The 25,968-nt window shown below is 39.7% G+C and overlaps 1 protein-coding gene across 1 annotated transcript in view; it reads left to right on the top strand.

The window, feature by feature from the left end:
• Stat92E (Signal transducer and transcription activator Stat92E) overlaps positions 1 to 25,968 on the top strand; it is a gene marked incomplete in the record, with an annotated part of 406,006 nt that overhangs the window by 51,808 nt on the left and 328,230 nt on the right. The window contains 1 exon segment of the mRNA XM_070091941.1: positions 25,144 to 25,303. Within this exon segment, the coding sequence (XP_069948042.1) occupies positions 25,144 to 25,303 (160 nt within the window).

Genomic DNA, 25,968 nt, shown 5'->3' with positions numbered 1-25,968 from the left:
ATGTCTGTCCAATCGTCAATACCATTGGCATTGGAGAATTCTGTAGGCCAGTCAACAGTCTCTAGGTCTGCTGTGAAATTCCTTATTGAGGCCTCGTCATGGAGTCTAAATGAAACTTTGTTGTATTCGAGTGGTGGCTTACTAATGTTTGTTAAGAGGAAGGTTGGGTAGTGGTCAGTAGTGCTGTCTGTGATTATCCCTGATTTAAGGGGGGCTAGTATATTGGTCCATATGTGGTCTATTATGGTTGCACTTGTCTCAGTCAGCCTGGTTGGTTTAGTTATTGTTGGTATGAGAAGTGTGTTGTTCATATTGTTGATGAAATCAGTTACAGTCTGATCATCTGGTAGGCCAAGGTTGATATTGAAGTCTCCAGCTAAGAGAAGGTGGTGCTTGTTCATTTGTCTGTTTGTTATTAGTGACTTTAGATTCTCACTGAAGTTTGGGATGTTTGTGTGGGGTATCCGGTATATGGCACCGATTGTTATAGGCGTCTTGAGGTTTTTTACAGTAAAATTAGCAAAAATGTATTCCCCATATTCATCACTAAAGCAATTAGTGCTAATACAAGATAGTTGGTTAGAGTAATAGATTGCAGTACCACCCCCAACTTGGTATGGTCTGCAGTTGTGGATTGCTGTGTATCCTGGTAGTGGGTAGATATCAATTGTGTCCTGCTTAAGCCAGGTCTCAGTAAGAATAATGCAGGAGAAGGGTGTCTTTAGTGACTCAAGGAGTGCCAGGAGGTCATCATAGTGTTTGCTTAACCTCTCCGAAACACGTTCTCAGGGTCGGCAAAATTTAAAAAAAAAAAAAATTATTTTCTCTTATGAAAAGATAGAGAATCTTTTCCCGATCATAAAGACACCAAAAGTTTGAAATTTGATAGAAAACTTACGGAATTATGCTCTCGCAAAGTTAGCGGTCTCGGCGATGTTTACACATCGGCGATTTTGCCCACTTTGAGCCCCATTTTCGGCCAATTTCACTGTACTAGTCGACAAAAAACATGAATATTTCGCTAGAACTCCATTTTTTCTATCGAATGGGTGCAAGAAACCACTCATTTATGAAATTCAACTATCCAGTACAGTGGTCAGAATTTAGCAATTTTGCCAATTTCACACAAATTTCAAAAGATGCCAATTTCCGAATAGGGTCCAGAATAAACAAGAAAGACATTCCTGGCACTAAAATGACATTTCCTCTGGTCATTAGTCACGTCTCAAGGCCCCTCTTATATTCTTTTGCTTTCCACTTTGAATTTTTATTTTCACAAAAAATATAAGATTTACTGTTATGCAGACTACTGCATTAGTGTAAAAAATGGTATAAATATTATTGGTGCACTTGTGAAAGAATATTAGACTCACCAGTTGACGTGTATTGCACGCTTGGCACGATTTGTTTACTTTTGAAGTTTGGTAAAAATCGAACATTTCTGCTACTTTGAGCTCAATTTCAAGGCACCTTTCTTTGTAAAACCAGTCAAAATCATCTCAATTTCTGTAATATGTCTTCCATTCTATAAAATGAGACCAAGAAAACTAGAATACAACAATAAATACCATACGAAAATACACTGCAAAGTCGCTGATTTATTAAAAAAAAATGGTCAAAGTTTTTTTTTTCTCATTATGCACTGTGTGCTGCAGGATTTTTTTTAGACTGTGCACACTGACCACATAGACCCATTCTTTCATATGAAGGCCTACCAGCTTTCTCCCACTAGATTTGAGGCCGCTAGAATTTATGCGTACTAGTACGTCAAAAACCCCTACGCGTAAGACGTACTAGTACGACCAAAACCCTCAAAGGGTTAAGGACCTGATGTTGTAGTTAAGAACTGATAGACTTTGAGCAGTGTTCAGGATAGTGCTGGCTTGTGATGCTGTGTAATAAAGGCAGTTTCCAGTAGGTTTTGATTGGGTGTTAGATTATGGAGGTTTAGATCAGGGTCGACATGATCATTCATCTTCCAGGTTTAAATTGTGGTTATTTATATACTGAGTTATGTGTTGAGTTCTAGTACTGATATCTGTAGTGGTGGGATGTTTGGATAAGTATATAGCTAAAGCATTTTGGTCATATAGAGTATAGTCACTAGTACACATAATGAAGTTGATGTTGTCTATGTGTTGTGCTGGAATGAGCTAAAGTACAACTAGGTATAAACTAATAATATAAAAATACAAATTTAAAATTAGTGGCACCAGACTCACTCTTGTAATTGCACTTAGGTCTAATATAATGAATTTAGTGTTTTCTATGTATTGAGCTAGAATGAGCTAAAGTAGAACTAGGCATAGTTAGTTTAGGTGTTGTTTATGTATTGAGCTAGAATGAGCTAAAGTACAACTAGGTATAAACTTATAAAAATACAAATTAAAATGGTACTTGCAATTGCACTAGGGTCTGATATAGGTTGTTAACAAGATCAAGAATATAACTAGATTTAAATTGACAAAATAAAATTCACAAATTAAAGTACCAAAAGAATAATAAGTAAAAAATAACAATGGCAATGACTTGGTTATAATATGATAGTAAGATGGTAGACAGGTACACAGGTACAAAGGATAATATAAGGGTTGGAGTTGAATATACAAACTTGAAAATTTGGCAACAAAATGTTATGAAAAGTATAAAATAATGATTAATGTACAAAAGTAAAATTGACTGGTAGTAAATATGGTGTTTAATGATAGTAAAAATGGTAATTAATTATTAATTTTAGTAAGTAATATCAATTAATAGTATTTAAAAAAAAATGAGGTAGTAATATGGACAGAGAAAGTATCAATTCAGCTAATATTTAAGCAAACAATAGTAAATAAGAAAATTACATAAGGTGACTTATGCTTACTAGTAAAATCACAAAATGAAGTAGTTGATTATTTAATTACTTAGAGATTGTACTATGAAATTTGAACAATAATGGAGCAAAACATACACTACACTACGTAGGCTTTTAGGTTGGACATTGTTTAGTTATTCTCTGTAAGATTAGTATCCCTGAGAAATCGTGATAGATCATTCTCGTTCGTGATTGTGTTCAGTTGACCTACATTCGTTTTCCTAACTAGAATTTTCCCATCACGTGTGAAGCATTGGTGTATTGTGTCATTATTCTCCTGCTTAAGTTTTCTGACTCTATACAGGAGGTTCTGACGTTTTTCGGTAAGACACTCGTTGATGTATACCTCTTTCTTTACTTTAATAGCTGCAATTATAAAGTCTTTTTTTCCTGTCATGTGAGTGGAATCTAAGCATAACACTTTTTCTACCATGGGATCCTAGTAACCTGGCTTCCTTTATTTCTGACTCTGGTACTGTAACTTTTGTTTGGTCCTTTATGATCTGGAGAGTAATTTCTTTACTGTCCGTTTGGTTAATTTTTTTTATTTTTTTTTTTTTTATCACACTGGCCGATTCCCGCCAAGGCAGGGTGGCCCGAAAAAGAAAAACTTTCACCATCATTCACTCCATCACTGTCTTGCCAGAAGGGTGCTTTACACTACAGTTTTTAAACTGCAACATTAACACCCCTCCTTCAGAGTGCAGGCACTGTACTTCCCATCTCCAGGACTCGAGTCCGGCCTGCCGGTTTCCCTGAACCCCTTCATAAATGTTACTTGGCTCACACTCCAACAGCACGTCAAGTATTAAAAACCATTTGTCTCCATTCACTCCTATCAAACACGCTCACGCATGCCTGCTGGAAGTCGAAGTCCCTCGCACACAAAACCCCCTTTACCCCCTCCCTCCAACCTTTCCTAGGCCGACCCCTACCCCGCCTTCCTTCCACTACAGACTGATACACTCTTGAAGTCACACTGTTTCGCTCCATTCTCTCTACATGTCCGAACCACCTCAACAACCCTTCCTCAGCCCTCTGGACAACAGTTTTGGTAATCCCGCACCTCCTCCTAACTTCCAAACTACGAATTCTCTGCATTATATTCACACCACACATTGCCCTCAGACATGACATCTCCACTGCCTCCAGCCTTCTCCTTGCTGCAACATTCATCACCCATGCTTCACACCCATATAAGAGCGTTGGTAAAACTATACTCTCATACATTCCCCTCTTTGCCTCCAAGGACAAAGTTCTTTGTCTCCACAGACTCCTAATTGCACCACTCACCCTTTTCCCCCTCATCAATTCTATGATTCACCTCATCTTTCATAGACCCATCCGCTGACATGTCCACTCCCAAATATCTGAATACATTCACCTCCTCCATACTCTCTCCCTCCAATCTGATATCCAATCTTTCATCACCTAATCTTTTTGTTATCCTCATAACCTTACTCTTTCCTGTATTCACTTTTAATTTTCTTCTTTTGCACACCCTACCAAATTCATCCACCAATCTCTGCAACTTCTCTTCAGAATCTCCCAAGAGCACAGTGTCATCAGCAAAGAGCAACTGTGACAACTCCCACTTTATGTGTGATTCTTTATCTTTTAACTCCACGCCTCTTGCCAAGACCCTCGCATTTACTTCTCTTACAACCCCATCTATAAATATATTAAACAACCACGGTGACATCACACATCCTTGTCTAAGGCCTACTTTTACTGGGAAATAATTTCCCTCTTTCCTACATACTCTAACTTGAGCCTCACTATCCTCTTAAAAACTCTTCACTGCTTTCAGTAACCTACCTCCTACACCATACACCTGCAACATCTGCCACATTGCCCCCCTATCCACCCTGTCATACGCCTTTTCCAAATCCATAAATGCCACAAAGACCTCTTTAGCCTTATCTAAATACTGTTCACTTATATGTTTCACTGTAAACACCTGGTCCACACACCCCCTACCTTTCCTAAAGCCTCCTTGTTCATCTGCTATCCTATTCTCCGTCTTACTCTTAATTCTTTCAATAATAACTACCATACACTTTACCAGGTATACTCAACAGACTTATCCCCCTATAATTTTTGCACTCTCTTTTGTCCCCTTTGCCTTTATACAAAGGAACTATGCATGCTCTCTGCCCATCCCTAGGTACCTTACAAACCCTCCTTCTACCACTAAGGGGGGATTAAGGGGTTAATGTGAGATATAAAGGGTTAAAATGGTGGGATATTGATCAGTAATGGGCGAGGCGGTGACATTATTTGACATTTGCCATTACTCTTTGTAGGGATTTTATTTTATATATTCTTAAGTGGACAGAACTCCAGATAGATGTCTACAGTGGACCCCCGCATAGCGACCTTAATCCGTGCAAGAGGGCTCATTGTTATGCGAAATGTTCGGTATGCGAATGAATTTTCCCCATAAGAAATAATGGAAATCAAATTAATTCGTGCAAGACACCCAAAAGTATGAAAAAAAAATTTTTACCACATGAAATGTTAATTTTAATACACACAAACTGAAAAAGGCATGCACAATTACATGACACTTACTTTTATTGAAGATCTGGTGATGATTGATGGGATGGGAGGAGGGGAGAGAGAGTGTTAGTGTTTAGAAGGGGAATCCCCTTCCATTAAGACTTGAGGTGTCGAGTCCTTTTCTGGGGTTACTTCCCTTCTTCTTTTAATGCCACTAGGACCAGCTTCAGAGTCACTGGACTTCTTTCGCACAACATATCTGTCCATAGTGGCCTGTACCTCTCGTTCCTTTATGACTTCCCTAAAGTGTTTCACAACATTGTCAGTGTAATAGGTCACCAGCACGGCTTGCAATAGCTGTGTGAGGGTGATTTTCATCCATGAAGGTTTGCACTTCAAGCCACTTTGCACAGATTTCCTTAATCTTTGTAGTAGGCAACTTCTTCAATTTCTCTCTCCCCTCCTCTGAACCAGTTTCCTCAGGTCTGGCCTCTTGCTGTTGAAGTTGATCTATCAGCTCATCAGTGGTTAGTTCTTCATTGTCCTCCTCCACCAACTCTTCCACATCATCCCCACTAACCTCCAACCCCAAGGACTTTCCCAATGCCACAATGGATTCCTCAACTGGCATAATCCTCTCAGGGTTAGCCTCAAACCCTTCAAAATCCCTTTTGTCTACACATTCTGGCCACAGTTTCTTCCAAGCAGAGTTCAAGGTCTTCTTAGTCACTCCCTCCCAAGCCTTACCTATAAGGTTTACACAATTGAGGATATTAAAGTGCTCTCTCCAAAACTCTCTTAGAGTCAGTTGAGTTTCTGAGGTCACTACAAAGCACCTTTCAAACAGAGCTTTTGTGTACAGTTTTTTGAAGTTTGCAATAACCTGCTGGTCCATGGGCTGCAGGAGAGGAGTGGTATTAGGAGGCAAAAACTTCACCTTAATGAATTTCATGTCCCCATAAAGTCGCTCTGCCACGTCTGTAGGATGACCAGGGGCATTGTCTAACACCAGGAGGCACTTAAGTTCTAATTTCTTTTCAGTTAGGTAATCTTTCACATTGGGGGCAAATGCATGGTGTAACCAGTCATAGAAAAAGTCCCTAGTGACCCATGCCTTACTGTTTGCCCTCCACAGCACACACAAATTCTCCTTGAGGACATTCTTTTGCCTGAACGGTCTGGGAGTTTCAGAGTGATACACTAATAAAGGCTTCACTTTGCAATCACCAGTAGCATTGGAACACATCAACAAAGTAAGCCTGTCTTTCATAGGCTTATGTCCTGGGAGTGCCTTTTCCTCCTGAGTAATGTAGGTCCTGCTTGGCATTTTCTTCCAAAACAGGCCTGTTTCATCACAATTAAACACTTGTTCAGGTTTCAGTCCTTCACTGTCTATGTACTCCTTGAATTCCTGCACATATTTTTCAGCTGCTTTGTGGTCCGAACTGGCAGCCTCACCATGCCTTATCACACTATGTATGCCACTACGCTTCTTAAATCTCTCAAACCAACCTTTGCTGGCCTTAAATTCACTCACATCATCACTAGTTGCAGGCATTTTTTTAATTAAATCCTCATGCAACTTCCTAGCCTTTTCGCTTATGATCGCTTGAGAGACGCTATCTCCTGCTAGCTGTTTTTCATTTATCCACACCAATAAGAGTCTCTCAACATCTTCCATCACTTGCGATCTCTGTTTCGAAAACACAGTTAAACCTTTGGCAAGAACAGCTTCCTTGATTGCCTTTCTGTTGCCCACAATAGTAGCGATGGTTGATTTGGGTTTCTTGTACAACCTGGCCAGGTCGGCGACACGCACTCCACTTTCATACTTATCAATGATCTCTTTCTTCATCTCTATAGTAATTCTCACCCTTATTGCTGTAGGGTTGGCACTAGAAGCTTTCTTGGGGCCCATGGTCACTTATTTTCCAGATAAAATCACCGAAAACACTGTAATAATACGAAATGTTCCGATTGTATGCTTGGATGTTACCGCGGAGGCTGGCTGGTAAACAATGCCACCGGCGGCACATGTGAGGCTGGCTAAGGGCGCACATTGGACGCGTCTCGGACGAAGGTGAGCGGGTTTTTGATGCGGGCAAAATTTTTGCGATTAAAGCGCGTATGCGGATTGTCGGCAAATGCGGGGGTCCACTTTTTGCGATAAAAGCGAGCGGTATGCGGATTGAACATTATGTGATGGGTATGCGGGGGTCCACTGTACCCTATTTATTTATTTAATATTGCATTTAAAAACTGTAATTTTAGTGTACACATACAGAGGTACAAAAAAAATACAGATAAGATAAGAGCAGCATGCCAAAGCCACTTATACTATGCATAGCATTACGGGCTGGCTTAAAATTAACTTAAGATTAACTAAGCAATGATGAAATCAGTGATAAAACATTAATGTAAACAGATTACTATAAAGCACAAGTGAGTATTACAAAGACAGGTCATATGGTTGCATGCATTGTTGTACATTCAGTAGAATGGAGTATTCTGTTAGGTAGTGTATTTAAAAAATAATAAAGTTAGATTGGGTTTTAGGTTTAACATTTATGTGATATAATTGTGAGAAACATTTAAGATATACAATTTATAAGGTTCAGTTATTCAGTATTTATTTGGTTTTGGGTGAGTAAGTGATCTTTGAGAAGAGACTTGAATTTATAAACAGGTAGTGTTTCTTTTATATTTACAGGTAATGAATTCCAGATTTTAGGGCCTTTTATGTGCATTGAGTTTTTGCATAGCGTGAGATGGACACGAGGAACATCAAAGAGTGATCTGTGCCTTGTGTTATGGTCATGTGTTCTGTTGAGGTTGGCAAGGAGATGTTTGAGGGGAGGGTTAATATCAGAGTTAAGTGTTCTATGTATGTAATAGGTGCAGTAATAAGTATGGATGTTTTGTATGGTGAGTAGGTTTAGTGTATTGAATATTGGTGGAGTGTGCTGCCTGTAGTGAGAATTTGTTATCATTCTAACTGCAGCCTTTTGTTGGGTAATTAGTGGTCTGAGATGGTTAATTGTTGTTGAGCCCCATGCACAAATTCCATAGGTGAGATAGGGGTAAATAAGAGAGTGATATAGGGCCAGGAGGGCTGACTGTGGAGCATAGTACCGTATCTTCGATAGTATGCCTACAGTCTTGGAAATTTTCTTAGAAATTTGTTGTATATGTGTATGAAATTTGAGTCTATTATCAAGGTGGATTCCTAAGAATTTTCCCTCTGTTAGCTTTGTGATAGGTGATCCGTTTATCATTATGTTAAGAGGGACATCTGTAGCTCTGTTACCAAACTGAATGAAGTAGGTTTTGTCAATGTTTAGTGTAAGTTTGTTAGTCCTCATCCAGGTAGATATTTTCTGTAATTCGGTATTTACAGTATTGGCTAGCGTGACTGGGCTCGGGTGGGAGAAGACGTATGTAGTGTCATCTGCAAATAGTGTGGGTTTGAGTAATTGCGAAGCATTTGGTAGGTCATTTATGTATAGGAGAAAGAGAAGAGGGCCAAGGACACTTCCCTGTGGGACACCAACTGTAATTGGTTGTGCAGAAGAGTTTGCCCCATTTGCGTACACATATTGGCTTCTGTTGCTGAGGTATGACTTGAGGTAGTTGAGGGAGTGCCCTCTTATACCATAGTGTGACAATTTTACGTGGAGCAAGTCATGGTCAACTGTATCAAAAGCTTTACGTAAGTCAATGAAGATCCCCAGTGGGACTTCTTTTTTCTCTATTGCAGTGTATATATGTTCTAGCATGTGTATAATAGCATCATTAGTATTTTTATTAGGCCTGAATCCAAATTGGCAGGGGTTGAGTATGTTTTGGGAGATAAGGTAGGAGTAGATTCGTTTATGAATTAATTTTTCGAAGATTTTTGAGAGAGGGTGTAAGTTGGATATTGGCCTATAGTTATTCAACTCTGTTTGGTCTCCTCCTTTGTGGATCGGGGTGACCCTTGCTATTTTGAGTACTGTAGGGAAGGTGGAGGATTCAATGGATTTGTTAAAGAGTGTTGCAATGATTGGTGATAGCACTTGTGACACTTTTTTGTATATAAAGGGTGGTAAGGTATTTAAATCTCCTGCCTTGTTTTTTAGTGCGTTGATAATAAGGGAGACTTCGTATGGGTTAGTCGGAGCTAGGAACAGTGTGTTCGGGTAGTTGCCAGTGAGGTAGTCATTTGGTGGGGTATCTGAGCTTGGGATTTTATTGGCAAGGTTTTGTCCTATAGTGGAGAAGAAATCATTGAGTCTGTTTGCTGTTTCTGTTGGTGGGAGTTGGGGTTCATCTGATTTTGCTAATTTTATTTCGCTATTTCGTGATATCTTTTTTGTTCCCAGAATTTCTGATAGGGTTTTCCAGGTCTTTTTTATATCACCTCGTAAGTTGGATAATCTGTTCTCATAATACAATTTTTTTGCCCTTCTTATCAGGCTGGTTAGGATTGACGAGTAACGTTTTGTTTGGTCTCTGGTTATGTGACCCATTCTGTACTGTTTTTCATATTGGTGTTTTGTATTTATGGATTTGAGAATGCTGGGTGTTAGCCAGGGACTGTTCAGTCTCTTAGCTGTCATCTGTTTAGTTTTTTTAGGGCAGTGCTTGTTATAGAGGTATTGGGTCTTTTTTAGAAAATTATTAATACATTCGTCAATATCTGTATAGATTTCTAGCTCAGTGTGCCAGTCAATGTTTGCTACTGCTGTTGTGAAGTTATTAATGGCTGCCTCATTGTGAAGTCTGAAGGTGACTTTAGTAGTGTCTTGGGGTAATTTACCAAGAGTTGTTATGAGGAAAGTAGGGTAGTGGTCTGTGGTATTATCTGTAATTATGCCTGATTTTAAAGGGGATATGGTGTTGGTCCAGATGTGGTCAAGTAGGGAAACACTAGTCTCTGTAACTCTTGTAGGTTTTGTTACTGTTGGTAGCAACATACAGTTACTCATTGTGTTTGTGAATTCAGTAACGTGTGGGTCCTGGTCTTGCAGGAGATTTATATTGAAGTCACCTGAGAGTAGTAAGTGATCTTTGTTCATGCGTGCATCAGTTATCATACTTCCTAGGTTTTGACTAAATTGGCTAATGTTTGACTGTGGAACTCTGTAGATGTTTATCAATGTGAGAGGTTTTTGTAGGTATTTGGATTTGAATTTGGCTATTATATATTCCCCATGTTCATCCCTTGTGCAAGTATTAGTGATACATTCTAGTTGGTCTGAGTAGTATATGGCTGTGCCACCCCCTTGTTGGTCTGGCCTACAGTTGTGTATGGCTGTGTAACCAGGAATGGCATAGACATCTGTACTATCAGGCTTTAGCCAGGTTTCAGTTAGTGTAATGATGGACATATTGGCATGTAAGGAATTTAGTAATGCTATGAGGTCATCGTAATGCTTGCTTAAAGATCTGATATTGTAGTTAAAGATAGTTATGTTGTTGTTGGCACTGAGAAGTGCCTTTGATTGTTCTGCAGTGTAGTAATTACAGTAACTGTTTGATTCATTTAAGTCATTAAATAAGAGGTTGGTATCAGGATCAATGCTTGTAATCATAAGATTTGTAGTGAATCTATAGTTAGAATTAAGTATAAAACAAAGTAAATAGTCTTAAGCTAAAAAATAGCACCTGAATTATTTAACAAATGTAAAATAATGAGCTAAGGTAGTTTTTTTTTTTTTTTTTTTTTTTTTTGCTAAAATAAAGGAGACAATATAAAAGGGACTAGTACAAATAAAGTGATGATCAAATAATGGAGCTTGGGAATATGATAGTAGGTAGTACTATAAAATAAATGAGCTTTGGAATATAATGGCAAAATTGTGAACTTGTTCTACTTTAGCACCTGAGAATAGCACCTTGATTATTTTAACAATTGTGAATGTATAAACTAGGGTAGTTATATAAAGCTAAAATAAAGGAGAAAATATATAAGGGACTAAAATTAAGTAATGGTAAACAAAGTTAAATGGACAGATGGTCACTATGAAATAATATTGGTTTAGGAGTAAGATCTGATTTGTAATATTAGATAAATTGAGCAGTTTATTGCACAATAAAAGTAAAAAAAAATGAGGTAGTTGGTACTAGCTAGCAAAAGATAGTTTTGGTACTTGCAAAAAAGTAATTGGAATATACACTAATTGCATACACAATGTAAACTGACTAAAAAAACAAGTAGTGATTAACAAAATTAAATGGACAGGTAAGAAAAAATGAATATTATTAATTTGGAGTAAGATTTGACTTGTAATTTAAAATTATGAGCAATTAATAGCAGTAAGAAAGAATTATAGAGTATTGGAGGTAGTTGGCATTAGCTAGTGATGAAAAATAATAAAAATAATAATGTACAATATAGATGGATTAACGAAAATATGTATATTAACATAATATACGACATTTAATGAGACTCTATGATTATTATTATCATTACTAATATGACGTCTCGAGACATAAGACACACTTACTGATTTTAATGTGTACCTGCTTGCCAGCACCGTGTGTAAGTTTATTTAGGTATAGGTATACATAAGTATAATTATCAGAGTATATAAGAACATAAGAACGAAGGAACACTGCAGAAGGCCTACTGGCCCATGCAAGGCAGGTCCAAGTCTCCTACCGGCTTAAGCCAATGCACCCAACCTAGTCAGGTCAGGTCACATTGACTTAAGGGAGGAACACGGCAACCGACCTGGTAGCACAAGCTATCAGGTCTAACTCACACCCACCCACATCTACTCATGTATTTATCCAACCTATTTTTAAAGCTACACAACGTTCTGGCCTCTATAACGGTATTTGGGAGTTTGTTCCACTCATCCACAACTCTATTACCAAACCAGTACTTTCCTATTAACCCTTTGACTGTCGCGGTCGTATATATACGTCATGGGAGATACCGTGTTTGACGTATCTATACGCATAAATTCTAGCGGCTTCAAATCAAGCGGGAGAGGGCTGGTAGGCCTACATGAGAGAGAATGGGTCTCAGTGGTCGGTGTGCACCCTGTGAAAAAAATCTGGGACTCAGCGGTGCATTGTGGGAACGCCATCTTGGTAGTCCATTTTCACCATGCCTCGCGGTAAGAAGTTCCTCACTCCTCGGCGGATTGGAGGTCTTTTGTTCCCAAGTGATAGCTCAAACAGTGATGATAGTGTCAGTGAAAGTGAATTCCCTGGTTTTGAAGCGGGTGTGACCGAGAAAATTACCCAGGATAACATAATTAGTGATGAAAACCCAGATGACCCACAACCTTCCACCTCTGGTGCTGGGCCGGCTCGTTCATGTTCACCTGTACCAGGACGAAAGAGGAAACTATTTGCCCGTGTACAAGACTCAGATGTGAGCAGTGCAAGTGATAGTGATAGTGATTTCAAGGTTATTGAAAGCAGTTCTAGTTGTGACAGTGAGGGTGAATATTCCCCAGTGAAGCGGCAGTATATACGACGTCGCATGCGGTCTGGTAGTGTGCCATATGCTCTTCCAAGAGGAAGGAGTACATCTCGGAGCACATCCCGTGGCCCTACACCACGTCCTGATAGTGAAGATGACGATATTGTTACGATGGGTATAAATGATGTGAGTGAGGCAGCAGGCGGTGGTGGTGATAGTGATGGTGGCATGAGTCATGTGACACCAGCAGCGGGCCACGCTACTACCCGCGCTGCTGACTCTGCACAACTACAACCAGCCTCGGCCGACCCCACACTCTTACAACCACAACCACAACCTGCACAACCACAACGACATTACAATATCCAGAACGCACCAGCTGACCGCATCTGGGATTGGCAGCAAGATGACGAGTTTGTTCCCAATCCCCATGACTTTGATGGAGGACAAAGTGGAATACGGCCATCATGTACACTTGGGAACAATCCCACTGAACTGGAATGCTTTCAGTTGTTCTTCGATGAACCCCTGATGGACATTATTGTCAGGGAAAGCAATACATACTATGAGTACACCATGGCAAACACTATGCTTTCACCAAGATCACGCCTACACCAGTGGAAGGACACAACTGTGGCAGAGATGTATCTGTTCTTTGCCACAATAATGCTTATGCCACATGTGTATAAGCATAGTGTCAACACATACTGGGCGACAGACCGCCTGATTTCAACCCCTGCTTTCAGTGACATTATACCAGTGAATAGATTTGTGTTACTGTTACGTATGTTACACTTTTCAGACAAAACCAGGCCTGACAGAAGCGACAGGTTATATAAGATCAGACGTGTGTTTATGTACCTGAAACAAAAGTGCTGTATGTATTTTTATCCCTTCAGGAAGCTTGTTATTGACGAGTCTTTGATTTTGTTCAAAGGAAGACTCTCATTCAAGCAGTATATACCAAGCAAGAGGAAACGCTTTGGTATAAAGTTATTTGTTCTGTGTGATTGCAAAACTGGTCTGGTTTTGGATATAATTGTGTACACTGGCGGTAAAACAATGGAAGATACCAGGAAGTTACTGGGTATCTCTGGTGATGTGGTTAGAACAATGATGGAGCCATATCTTGGTAAGGGGCATATTTTATATACTGACAACTGGTACACAAGCCCTATACTCAGTGATTTCTTGCGAGTGAACATGACAGATGTGTGTGGCACAGTGCGTAGAAATCGTAAACATATGCCTAGGTTCGAAGCTGGCAGTCGTAGAGGTGAAGTGCAGGTGTTTGCTGCCAATGACATCATGGCATTTCGGTGGCATGACAAACGTGATGTCACACTGCTGACATCAGTTCACCGACACGAAATGGTAGACACTGGCAAGCAGAATAGAGAGACCAATGAACCCATTGTAAAACCTGCAGCTGTGATGGATTACAACCTCAATATGCGCTTAGTGGACAAATGTGACATGCAGATTGGGTTTGCTGACTGTGTTCGCAAGAGTTATAAGTGGTACATAAAACTGTTTTTCCATCTTCTTGACATTTCCATGCTGAATGCTTATAATATGTATAAGTTGAAGACCAAGAACAAACCCAAATATGGTGAATTTTGTTTGTCAGTCATCAGACAAATAATATTCAAGTACCAAGAAACAACACCTGCAATAGACCAGCGCCCACGAAATTATCAACACATGTCCTCTCGTCTGAGGCCTGGTGATCACTACCCCATACCACTGCCTGCTACTACTGCCAAGAAAAATGCTCAGAAGAGGTGTTTTGTCTGTGGACATACCACAAAACGCCCACAAAAACGCAGAGACACTCGTTTTATGTGTGAGGAGTGTAAGACACCATTGTGCTTATACCCATGTTTCAAAGAATTCCACAAGCTGCAGCACTTCTAGAAAAGTGTCCAGTGATTGTACATATGTATATATATTATAAAACAATCGTAATAAACATTTGTTTACATTGTTTGTTTGTGTAAACAAGTTTTAGCAACATTATAATGATACGAGTGTTTTTGCTATAATTGTGTTACATTCAACGAGTGTATATTTGAACATTGCACAATAATTTGGTCTCACAGGCCACAAAAGTTATGTGAAAAAATAAAATAGTGAAAAAAACAAGAAACCATCGAATACAAGTAAATCAAAGTTTACCGGGTGAGCGGCAGTCGCCGCTGTTGCCGCTAGCAGATCAATTTCAGCAAACTTCAGGACTCTATATCTCGGTAAGTACTGATGGGAAATTTTTTTTTTTTTGGGACTAAAACAATCAGAAAAATAATCTTAACATTTTCATAAGAAAAAATAATTTTTTTTTTTTCGAATATTTTGCGACACCAGGAGACACTTCAGGATTGGGCCCTTCGACAGTCAAAGGGTTAATACTTTTATTTCTCTCTTTAACTGAATATATCGATTTCTCAATTGCCCCTCTCCTCTTTTGATTTGCCTATATATGCCTCTCTTTTGACCAATCAGATATTTTAATCTATTGTTCATCCATTTAGGATCATTTTTGTTTGATCTGATTTCCCTATTTGGAACATAATTTGACTGAGCAGCTAGAACTATGCCCTGGAAAGCATCATATCGGCAACCATCACCACCTACCTGACCCTTAGTCAGGTCATTCCAGTTCAGCCCACCTAAGTAATTTTTCAGTCCTATGAAATCAGCCAAGCGAAAGTCAGGGACGGAGACTTGATTGCCATTATTAGGGGAATTCCATGATATATTAAAACTGAGTGATTTGTGATCACTTTCCCCAAGCTCATCATTAACCTCAAGATTATTAATTAGTGTTTCCCTACTGGCAAGAACCAAGTCAAGGAGGTTATTTCCCCTAGTTGGCTCTGTCACAAACTGTTTTAAAAAACAATCCTGGATCGTATCAAGAAAGTCACCTGACTCTAAATTTCCTGTCAAATTGCTCCAGTCAATCTGTCTATAGTTGAAATCTCCCATTAGCACAACATTTTCGTATGTAGATGCCTTACGAATTTCGTCCCATAGAAGTTTACTGCACTCCCTATCAAGGTTTGGGGCCCTGTAAATCACACCCAAAATTAGTTTTTCTCGGCCCTCGAGAAGCTGTAACCAAACAGATTCAGTGGCTGACGCTTCTAATTTAATATCTTGTCTAACACAACAATTTAAATTGTCTCTGACATACATCGCTACTCCACCACCTTTCCTGTTGACCCTGTCAGTGTGGAATAATTTATAGCCTTGTATGTGACATTCAGAGGGCATCTCTCTATCTTTCAGATTAAGCCAGGTCTCTGTTATAGCAATAATATCTATGTTTCCTGCACTTGCAATTAATCTTAGCTCATCTATCTTATTTCTTACACTCCTGCTATTAGTATAGTAAACCTTAAGGGAGCTAGTCCCTTGCTGCCCTCTGCTGTCCCCCTTTGTTTGCTGACCTGATCTATTGTCTTTATTTATAACTTCATGCTGAATGCCTTTTATACATTTACTGTTTCCAACCCAAGTGTTGCAACCTGCTTGTTTCCCACACACACCCATACCTCTATCTTCCATCAGTTTAAAATCATAGGCATTTCACCAATGGCCTTCTCAATCGAGTCTGCAAGTGCTACCACCCCAGCCCCAGAGAGATGTACCCCATCCCTTGCATACATATCATGTTTGCCATAAAAGTTGTTCCAGTTGTCAATGAATGGGATTGCAAGTTCCTTGCAGTATCTGTCTAGCCAGCAATTTACACCAATTGCCCTAGACAACCATTCATTTCCTACTCCCCTTCTAGGCAAGATGCTACATATGATTGGGATCCCTCCCTTAGACTTAATGAAATCTATAGCTGACCTGTACTTATCTAGCAACTCTTCTCTCCTACCCTTCCCAATATCATTTCCACCAGCACTGAGACAGATAATGGGCTTGTTCCCATTACCTGACGTGATATTATCCAGCCTGTTGACAATGTCCCCAACACCAGCTCCAGGGAAGCACACTCTGTCTCTCATCTTCTTATTCCTATTACAAAAAGCACGGTCAATATATCTTACCTGAGAGTCACCAACCACAAGAATGCGCTTACCTCCATTAGCAGGGGCAGTAGTACCCTTACCTTCACTGGCCACTGAAGTACATTCATCCTGAAGAACAGAGAAGCGATTTCCTACCTTCAGATCTTCACTCTTAACTTTCCTTACTCTGATGCGCCTTCCATTACTGTGAACCACTCGCCACTTGTAGCAGGTGCTGGACTGCACCTCACTGCTGGTAGCCGTTGCTACCTCCCCAGCTACAGCCTCCTCACAGCGAGAGACAGACTGCACCTCACTGCTAGAAGCCTCATTCCCCACAACTCCAGCCACCTCACACTCTCTCCCAGACCCATTGAGGTGGACCTTCAGCCTCCTAATCTCCTCCTGGAGAAGCAAGACCTCCTCCTTCAACTCTCCAACCTCAATTTTTAAAACATAAAATAACTTTTAAAAACATTTGAAATTTTGTTATTTCCAGACATAATGTAGAGACTTAGTGCTTACGGATCTCACAGAGAATGTAAACAAACTGGGTGGGGAGCAGTGACCATATTAGAGTCAGGTGGAGGGAGCCGTATAGCGAGTTTTGGTCATAATTTGAAATAACCGTATTAGCGGAACACCATAAAGTGAAACGCCGTAAAGCGGGGCCCTTCTGTATAATAATAGACTGCTTCAAAAAGGCCATCACTAGATGGCTGTGATTACCAGAATGCAGGAGTGGTTGTGGCGGCCTCCACCTGTCATATGATGACATATTTTATTCATTCTAGAGTATATATCAGGTTTCTGTGTTATTTATATTGTTTATTATATAATAAATGAATTGTGATAGGTAAATAAGCCGTAGAGTTGATATCAGGGAAATTATTGAAATATTTTGTTGTGCATGGAATTCCACGGGAATGGATTAATTCCACTTCAGTTAATTTAAACGAGGAAAATTGACTCTGCAAATGAGCAAATCCAGATGCCAGCAAGGTCAGGGAATGGATTAACCCTTTGACTGTCGCAGGCCCCTTTCTGCAACTATCATTCTATGTCGATAAATTTTTGGAAAAATAAAATTGTTTTTTTCTTATGAAATGATAGAGAATCTTTTCTCAATGGTAATGACACAAAAAGTATGAAATTTGGTTAAAAACTTGGGGAATTACATTCCCGCGAAGTTAATGGTCTTGGCGACATATACGCATTGGCATTTCGCTGACTTTGAGCCCTATTTTTGGCCAATTCCGTTGTTCCAGTTGACTAAACTCATAGCTATTTCTCTAGAACTCCATTTTTCTATCAGTTGCATACAAGAAACTGCCCATTTACCGATTTAAACTACCCAATAAAGTGGTCAGAAATTGGCAATTTGGCCAATATCACGCAATTTCAAAATAGGGTCCAGAATAAACATTGCAGACATTCTTGGCACTAAAATAACATATCCTCTGTTCATTAGTCACGTCTCTAGGCCACTCTGATATTATTATTGATTTCTATTTTGATTTTTTATTCATACAAAAAATAAAACATTTACTGTTATGCTGACTACTGCATTATTGTAAAAATGGTATAAATAATATCAGTGCACTAGTAAAAGAATACAGTGGACCCCCGCATAGCGAACGCCTTGCATAGCGAACAATCCGCATAGCGAACGCTTTGTTCACTAAAATTTTGCCCTGCATAGTGGACAAAAACCCGCTCAGCGAACTTCGTCCGAGACGCGTCCAATCTGCGCCCTCAGCCAGCCTCACATGTGCCGCCCATCCCATTGTTTACCAGCCAGCCTCCGCGGTAACATTCAAGCATACACTCGGAATATTTCGTATTATTACAGTGTTTTCGGTGCTGTTTGTGGAAAATAAGTGACCATGGGCCCCAAGAAAGCTTCTAGTGCCAACCCTACACCTCAAAGGGTAAGAATACCCATTGAAATGAAGAAAGAGATCATTGATAAGTATGAAAGTGGAGTACGTATCACCGACCTGGTCAGGTTGTACAAGAAACCAAAATCAACCATCGCTTCTATTGTGGGCAAGAAAACGGCAATCAAGGAAGCTGTTGTTGCCAAAGGTTTAACTGTGTTTTCGAAACAAAGATCGCAAGTGATGGAAGATGTTGAGAGACTCTTATTGGTGTGGATAAATGAAAAACAGCTAGCAGGAGATAGCGTCTCTCAAGCGATCATATGTGAAAAGGCTAGGAAGTTGCATGACGATTTAATTAAAAAAATGCCTGCAACTAGTGATGATGTGAGTGAATTTAAGGCCAGCAAAGGTTGGTTTGAGAGATTTAAGAAGCGTAGTGGCATCCATAGTGTGATACGGCATGGTGAGGCTGCCAGTTCGGACCACAAAGCGGCTGAAAAATATGTGCAGGAATTCAAGGAGTACATAGAAACTGAAGGACTGGAACCTGAACAAGTGTTTAATTGTGATGAAACAGGCCTGTTCTGGAAGAAAATGCCAAGCAGGACCTACATTACTCAGGAGGAAAAGGCACTCCCAGGACATAAGCCTATGAAAGACAGGCTTACTTTGTTGATGTGTGCCAATGCTAGTGGTGATTGCAAAGTTAAGCCTTTATTAGTGTATCACTCTGAAACTCCCAGAGCGTTCAGGCAAAAGAATGTCCTCAAGGATAATTTGTGTGTGCTGTGGAGGGCAAACAGTAAGGCATGGGTCACTAGGGAATTTTTCTATAACTGGTTACACCATGCATTTGCCCCCAATGTGAAAGATTACCTAACTGAAAAGAAATTAGACCTTAAGTGCCTCCTGGTGTTAGACAATGCCCCTGGTCATCCTACAGACGTGGCAGAGCGACTTTATGGGGACATGAGCTTCATTAAGGTGAAGTTTTTGCCTCCTAATACCACTCCTCTCCTGCAGCCCATGGACCAGCAGGTCATTTCCAACTTCAAGAAACTGTACACAAAAGCTCTGTTTCAAAAGTGCTTTGAAGTGACCACAGACACTCGATTGACTCTAAAAGAGTTTTGGAAGGATCACTTTAATATCCTCAATTGTGTAAACCTTATAGGTAAGGCTTGGGAGGGAGTGACTAAGAGAACCTTGAACTCTGCTTGGAAGAAACTGTGGCCAGAATGTGTAGACAAAAGGGATTTTGAAGGGTTTGAGGCTAACCCTGAGAGGAGTAGTATACCAGTTGAGGAATCAATTGTGGAATTGGGGAAGTCCTTGGGGTTGGAGGTTAGTGGGGAGGATGTGGAAGAGTTGGTGGAGGAGGACAATGAAGAACTAACCACTGATGAGCTGATAGATCAACTTCAAGAGCAAGAGGCCAGACCTGGGGAAACTGGTTCAAAGGAGGGGAGAGAGAAATTGAAGGAATTGCCTACTTCAAAGATTAAGGAAATGTGTACAAAATGGCTTGAAGTGCAAACCTTTTTTGATGAAAATCACCCTCACACAGCTATTGCAAGCCGTGCTGGTGACTGTTACAATGACACTGTTGTGAACCACTTTAGACAAATCATAAAGGAACGAGAGGTACAGGCCACTATGGACAGATATGTTGTGCGAAAGAAGTCCAGTGACTCTGAAGCTGGTCCTAGTGGCATTAAAAGAAGAAGGGAAGTAACCCCAGAAAAGGACTTGCTACCTCAAGTCCTAATGGAAGGGGATTCCCCTTCTAAACACTAACACTCTCTCTCCCCTCCTCCCATCCCATCAATCATCACCAGATCTTCAATAAAAGTAAGTGTCATGTAATTGTGCATGCCTTTTTCAGTTTGTGTGTACTAAAATTAACATTTTTTTGTGGTAAAAAAAATTTTTTTTCATACTTTTGGGTGTCTTGCACGGATTAATTTTATTTCCATTATTTCTTATGGGGAAAATTAATTCGCATAGCGAACATTTCGCATAACGACCAGCCCTCTTGCACGGATTAAGTTCGCTATGCGGGGGTCCACTGTATTAGACTCCCCAGTTGACGTGTATTGGACCTGTGGTGTGATTTGCTTACTCTTGAACATTGGTAAAAATCAAACATTTCCACTACTTTGAGCTCAATTTTAAGGTCGTTTTCATCGTGAAAGTAATCAAAATCATCTCTATTTCTGTAATATGTTTTCCATTTTATCATGTGAGACCATGAAAACGAGAATACAGTGGACCCTCGACATTCGATACTAATACGTTCCGGAGAGCTATCGAATGTCGAAAATATAGAAAGTCGAATTAATTTTCCCCATAAGAAATAATGGATATCAAATTAATCCGTGCAAGACGCGCAAAAGTATGAAAAAAAAAATTACCACATGAAATATTAAGTTTAATGCAATAGAATAATTACAATAACAACAATAACAATAGATTAATAACAATCGAATAATTGACACTTACCTTTAATAAAGATCTGGTGATGATTGATGGGATAGGAGGAGGGGAGAGTGTGGATGGTGTTAGTGTTTAGATGGGGAATCCCCTTCCATTAGGACTTGAACTGGCAGCCTCAACATGCCTTACCACACTGTGTATGCCACTACGATTCTTAAATCTTTCAAACCAACCTTTGCTGGCCTTAAATTCACTCACATCACCACTAGTTGCAGGCAATTTCTTTACCAAATTATCATGCACTCCGACACACGCACTCCACTTTCGTACTTTGCAATTCTCTCTTTCTTCATTTCAATAGTCATTAGCACCTTTTTTCTCGAAGGGTTGGCACTAGAAGCTTTCTTGGGGCCCTAAGTTACTTACTTTGCAGAAACGAGCACCAAAAACAGTGATAATATGGATAATATGGAATGTACCGAATGTATCCTTAGATGCATGCACACTGGCTGGCTTGTAAACACTGGCACACACGGTGCAGTTCAGGCCACACATGGACACGTCTCATACGAATCATATCGAATGTCAGGTTTTCCATCGAATGTTGAGGCGAAATTTTTGCATTAAAATGCATCGAATGTCGGATTTATCGAATGTCGATGCCAACGAATGTCAGGGGTCCACTGTACAACAATAAATATTATACGAAAATACACCATAAGAACATAAGAAAGAAGGAACACTGCAACAGGCCTACAGACCCATGCGAAGCAGGTCCATCCCCCTCCCCCAGGCCTAGAACAATGACCACCTAGTCAGGTCACTTCCTTCCACATAAGGAAGGAGCACGGCACCAGACCTGGTAGCCCAAGCTAGTCAGGTCTAACACCCACCCACACCCACTTATGTATTTATCCAACCTATTTTTAAAACTACACAACGTCTTAGCGTCTATGACGGTACTCGGGAGTTTGTTCCACTCATCCACAACTCTATTACCAAACCAGTGCTTTCCTATGTCCTTCCTGAATCTGAACTTTTCCAACTTGAAACCATTGCTGCGAGTCCTGTCTTGGCTGGATATTTTCAGCACGCTATTTACATCCCCTTTATTTATTCCTGTTTTCCATTTATACACCTCAATCATATCCCCCCTAATTCTACGCCTTTCTAGAGAGTGCAGATTCAGGGCCCTCAGTCTATCCTCATAGGGAAGATTTCTGATACATGGGATCAACTTTGTCATCCTCCTCTGTACGTTTTCCAGTGCATTTATATCCATTCTGTAATATGGTGACCAGAACTGTGCAGCATAATCTAAATGAGGCCTAACCAAGGATATATAGAGTTGAAGAACAACCTGAGGACTTCTATTATTTATACTTCTTGATATGAAGCCAAGGATTCTGTTAGCTTTATTGCGAACACTTATGCACTGTTGTCTTGGTTTCAGATTACTGCTAACCAGAACTCCTAAATCCTTTTCGCAATCAGTAGTATTAAGATCTACACTATTCAGTTTATAAGTGGCATGGTTATTGTCCTGTCCAACATTTAGCACTTTGCATTTGTCTATATTAAACTGCATCTGCCACTTCTCCGACCACTGCATCAGTCTATTCAAATCATCCTGGAGTGCACTAATGTCCTCAATAGAATGAATTGGACGGCCTATTTTGGTGTCATCAGCAAATTTGCTTATGTCGCTATTTATTCCCTCATCTATATCGTTTATGTAAATTGTGAACAACAAGGGGCCCAACACTGACCCCTGTGGAACACCGCTTGTGACGTGCCCCCATTCTGATTTCTCCCCATTTATGCAAACTCTTTGCTGCCTATTTGTCAACCATGCCTCTACCCAGGAAAAGGTTTCTCCTCCTATTCCGTGTGCCTTAAGTTTCCTCAAAAGTCTCTGATGTGGAACTCTATCGAAAGCCTTACTGAAGTCCATATACACAATATCATATTCATTACCATGATCTACCTCCTCAAACACCTTAGCAAAAAAAGTTAGTAAATTCGTAAGACAGGAACGCCCCTTAGTAAAACCGTGTTGAGATTCATTTATCAATTTATGCCTATCAAGATGGCTACGAATTGCCTCGGCAATTATTGATTCCATAAATTTTCCCACTATGGAGGTAAGGCTTATTGGTCTATAGTTCGAAGCTAAGGACCTGTCACCTGCCTTGTAAATAGGTATTACATTTGCCATTTTCCACTTATCAGGCACTATGCCAGTTTGTAGTGATATGTTGAAAAGATTAGCCAAAGGTTTGCAAAGTTCCTCTTTACATTCCTTTAAAACCCTTGCAAACAATTCATCAGGGCCTGGGGATTTGTTAGGTTTTAATTTCTCTATTTGTCTGAGGACCATGTCACTAGTTACTGCAATCGTGCATAGTTTATTATCGTCCTGTTCTACATAATTTATTATTTCTGGAATTTCGCTAGTATCTTCCTGAGTAAAAACTGAGAGGAAGTAAGAATTGAAAATTTCACACATATCCCTATCACTGTCAGTGATCTGACCTGAGCTACTCTTAAGTGGGCCTATCTTGTCTCTAATCTTACTTCTGTATACCTGAAAGAACCCTTTTGGGTTAGTCTTTGAATCCCTTGCGACCTTAGCCTCATAATCCCTTTTTGCTTTTCTTATTCCTTTTTTTTTATTTCTCTCTTTAATTGAATATATTGATTTCTTAACTGCCCATCCCCTCTTTTGATACGCCTATATATGCCTCTCTTTTGACCAATGAGATGTTTTAATCTATTGTTCATCCATTTGGGATCATTTTTGTTAGATCTAATTTCCCTACTCGGAACAAAAGTTGACTGAGCAGCTAGAACTATGCTCTGAAAAACGTCATATTGGCAACCAACACCAGCTACCTGACCCATAGTCAGATCATCCCAATTTAGCCCACCCAGGTAATTTTTCAGTCCCATGAAATCAGCCAATCGAAAGTCTGGGACAGAGACTTGATTGCAGTTTACTGGGTAATTCCATAATATATTGAAACTAAGTGATTTGTGATCACTTTCCCCAAGCTCATCATTAACCTCAAGATTATTAATTAGTGAATCTTTGTTGGCAAGAACCAAGTCAAGCAGATTGTTTCCTCTAGTTGGTTCTGTCACAAACTGTTTTAAAAAGCAATCCTGAACTGTATCAAGAAAGTCACTAGACTCAAGATTTCCTGTCAAATTGTTCCAATCAATTTGTCTAAAGTTAAAATCCCCCATTAACACAACATTTTCATATCTAGACGCCTTATGAATTTCGTCCCATAGCAGCTTACTGCACTCCCTATCAATTCATACCCCTCGAGAAACTGTAGCCAAACAGATTCTGTGTCCGATGTTTCTATTCTTATATCATGTCTAACACAACAATTTAAATTATCTCTGACATACTTCGCCACTCCGCCACCCTTCCTGTTGATCCTATCAGTATGGATTAGTTTATAACCCTTTATGCTGCATTCAGAAGGCATTTCTCTATCCTTCAAGTTGAACCAGGTCTCAGCCCCTGGGTTGGAGAAATGATTTTTTTTTTCTCCACACTACTCACACTCCAACAGCTCGTCAGGCCCAAAAAACCATTTATCTCCATTCACTCCCATCTAACACGCTCAGACATGCTTGCTGCATGTCCAAGCCCCTTGCACACAAAACCTCTTTTACCCCCTCCCTCCATCCTTAACTAGGGCGATCAGTACCCCTCCTCCCCTCCACTACAGATTTATACACCCTCCAAGTCATCCTGTTTTGCTCCATCCTCTCTAAATGTGTGAATAGTCCATATTAATGATCACTGTCTTTTCAATAGCACACCAACCATCCTCAGGAAATTATTTCTTACAATAAAATTATTTCAACTATTCAGCATCAGTTTTTTACCGTGCTTTACTAAATAGTATCTAGTTTTTAATTTAACAATTGCATTTTACTTTGCATTGTTTATTGTACTGATATTTATTAAGTCTTCATTATTTTATATTTGTATATACTTTCCTGCAGGAATGACATTGATCCAGAAAATGTAGCCCACAGCCAGTTTGCACATTCATTAGTGTCACAGCTAATTCAAGAGATGGAAAACAAAGCTCTCAGTTATAGCAGCAACGAAGATCTTTTTCTCGTCCGAATACGACTGGATGAAGCTGCAAATTTATTTAAGGTTTGTTTCTATTATTGTAACAGTATGATGATTTTGTTATGAATTTAAATATTATAGTGTAGCATGTGGTTGTGGGAGAAGATAATGATATCCTGTATTTACAGCAGAAACCCAGTAAATGCATGTCCATTGTCAATAAAATGCTAATTAAATATTGCAGACCAAAGTGTGCAGGGAAAATTTCAGTTAAACTTTCCGCTGTAAAGTTTGGGAAAAATAAGCATGTGTTCTCTTGGCATGTTAAGTGTGGATTGAACATTTCTCCCTCGTCCATGCAGTCCACCTGTGGGTGAGGCTGTTGATTTTTGGCGGAGGCCTAGTGTCACCCTTCCATTGGTGTAAACAACCACCCACATTGCCAGTTGCCTTGTGGATGTGTCCTTTACCTTATTTAATCTTCGTGTTTTTCATTAGATTTTGGATGTTTTCATCAACCTATCTCATCTCTGGATATTAACCAAGGCACCCAAGAGCAGTTTTATGACGCTTGTACTGCTGAGAAGAGGAATAAGCTGGAAACTATAACTGTTTTAATAGATATTCATAAAGGGGTTCTCGTGTGATGATGGTGATGATAGTGTGCAACTTTGGTGTTTAAGAATCAGGAATTTGTATTATTAAAGAAAATGAGACTGAAAATAAGAACTTGTGAAATGAATAATTTA

This window comes from Cherax quadricarinatus, chromosome 37, assembly GCF_038502225.1.
Source record: "Cherax quadricarinatus isolate ZL_2023a chromosome 37, ASM3850222v1, whole genome shotgun sequence".
NCBI lineage: Eukaryota > Metazoa > Arthropoda > Malacostraca > Decapoda > Parastacidae > Cherax > Cherax quadricarinatus.
This window is presented reverse-complemented; position numbering and strand designations above follow the sequence as displayed.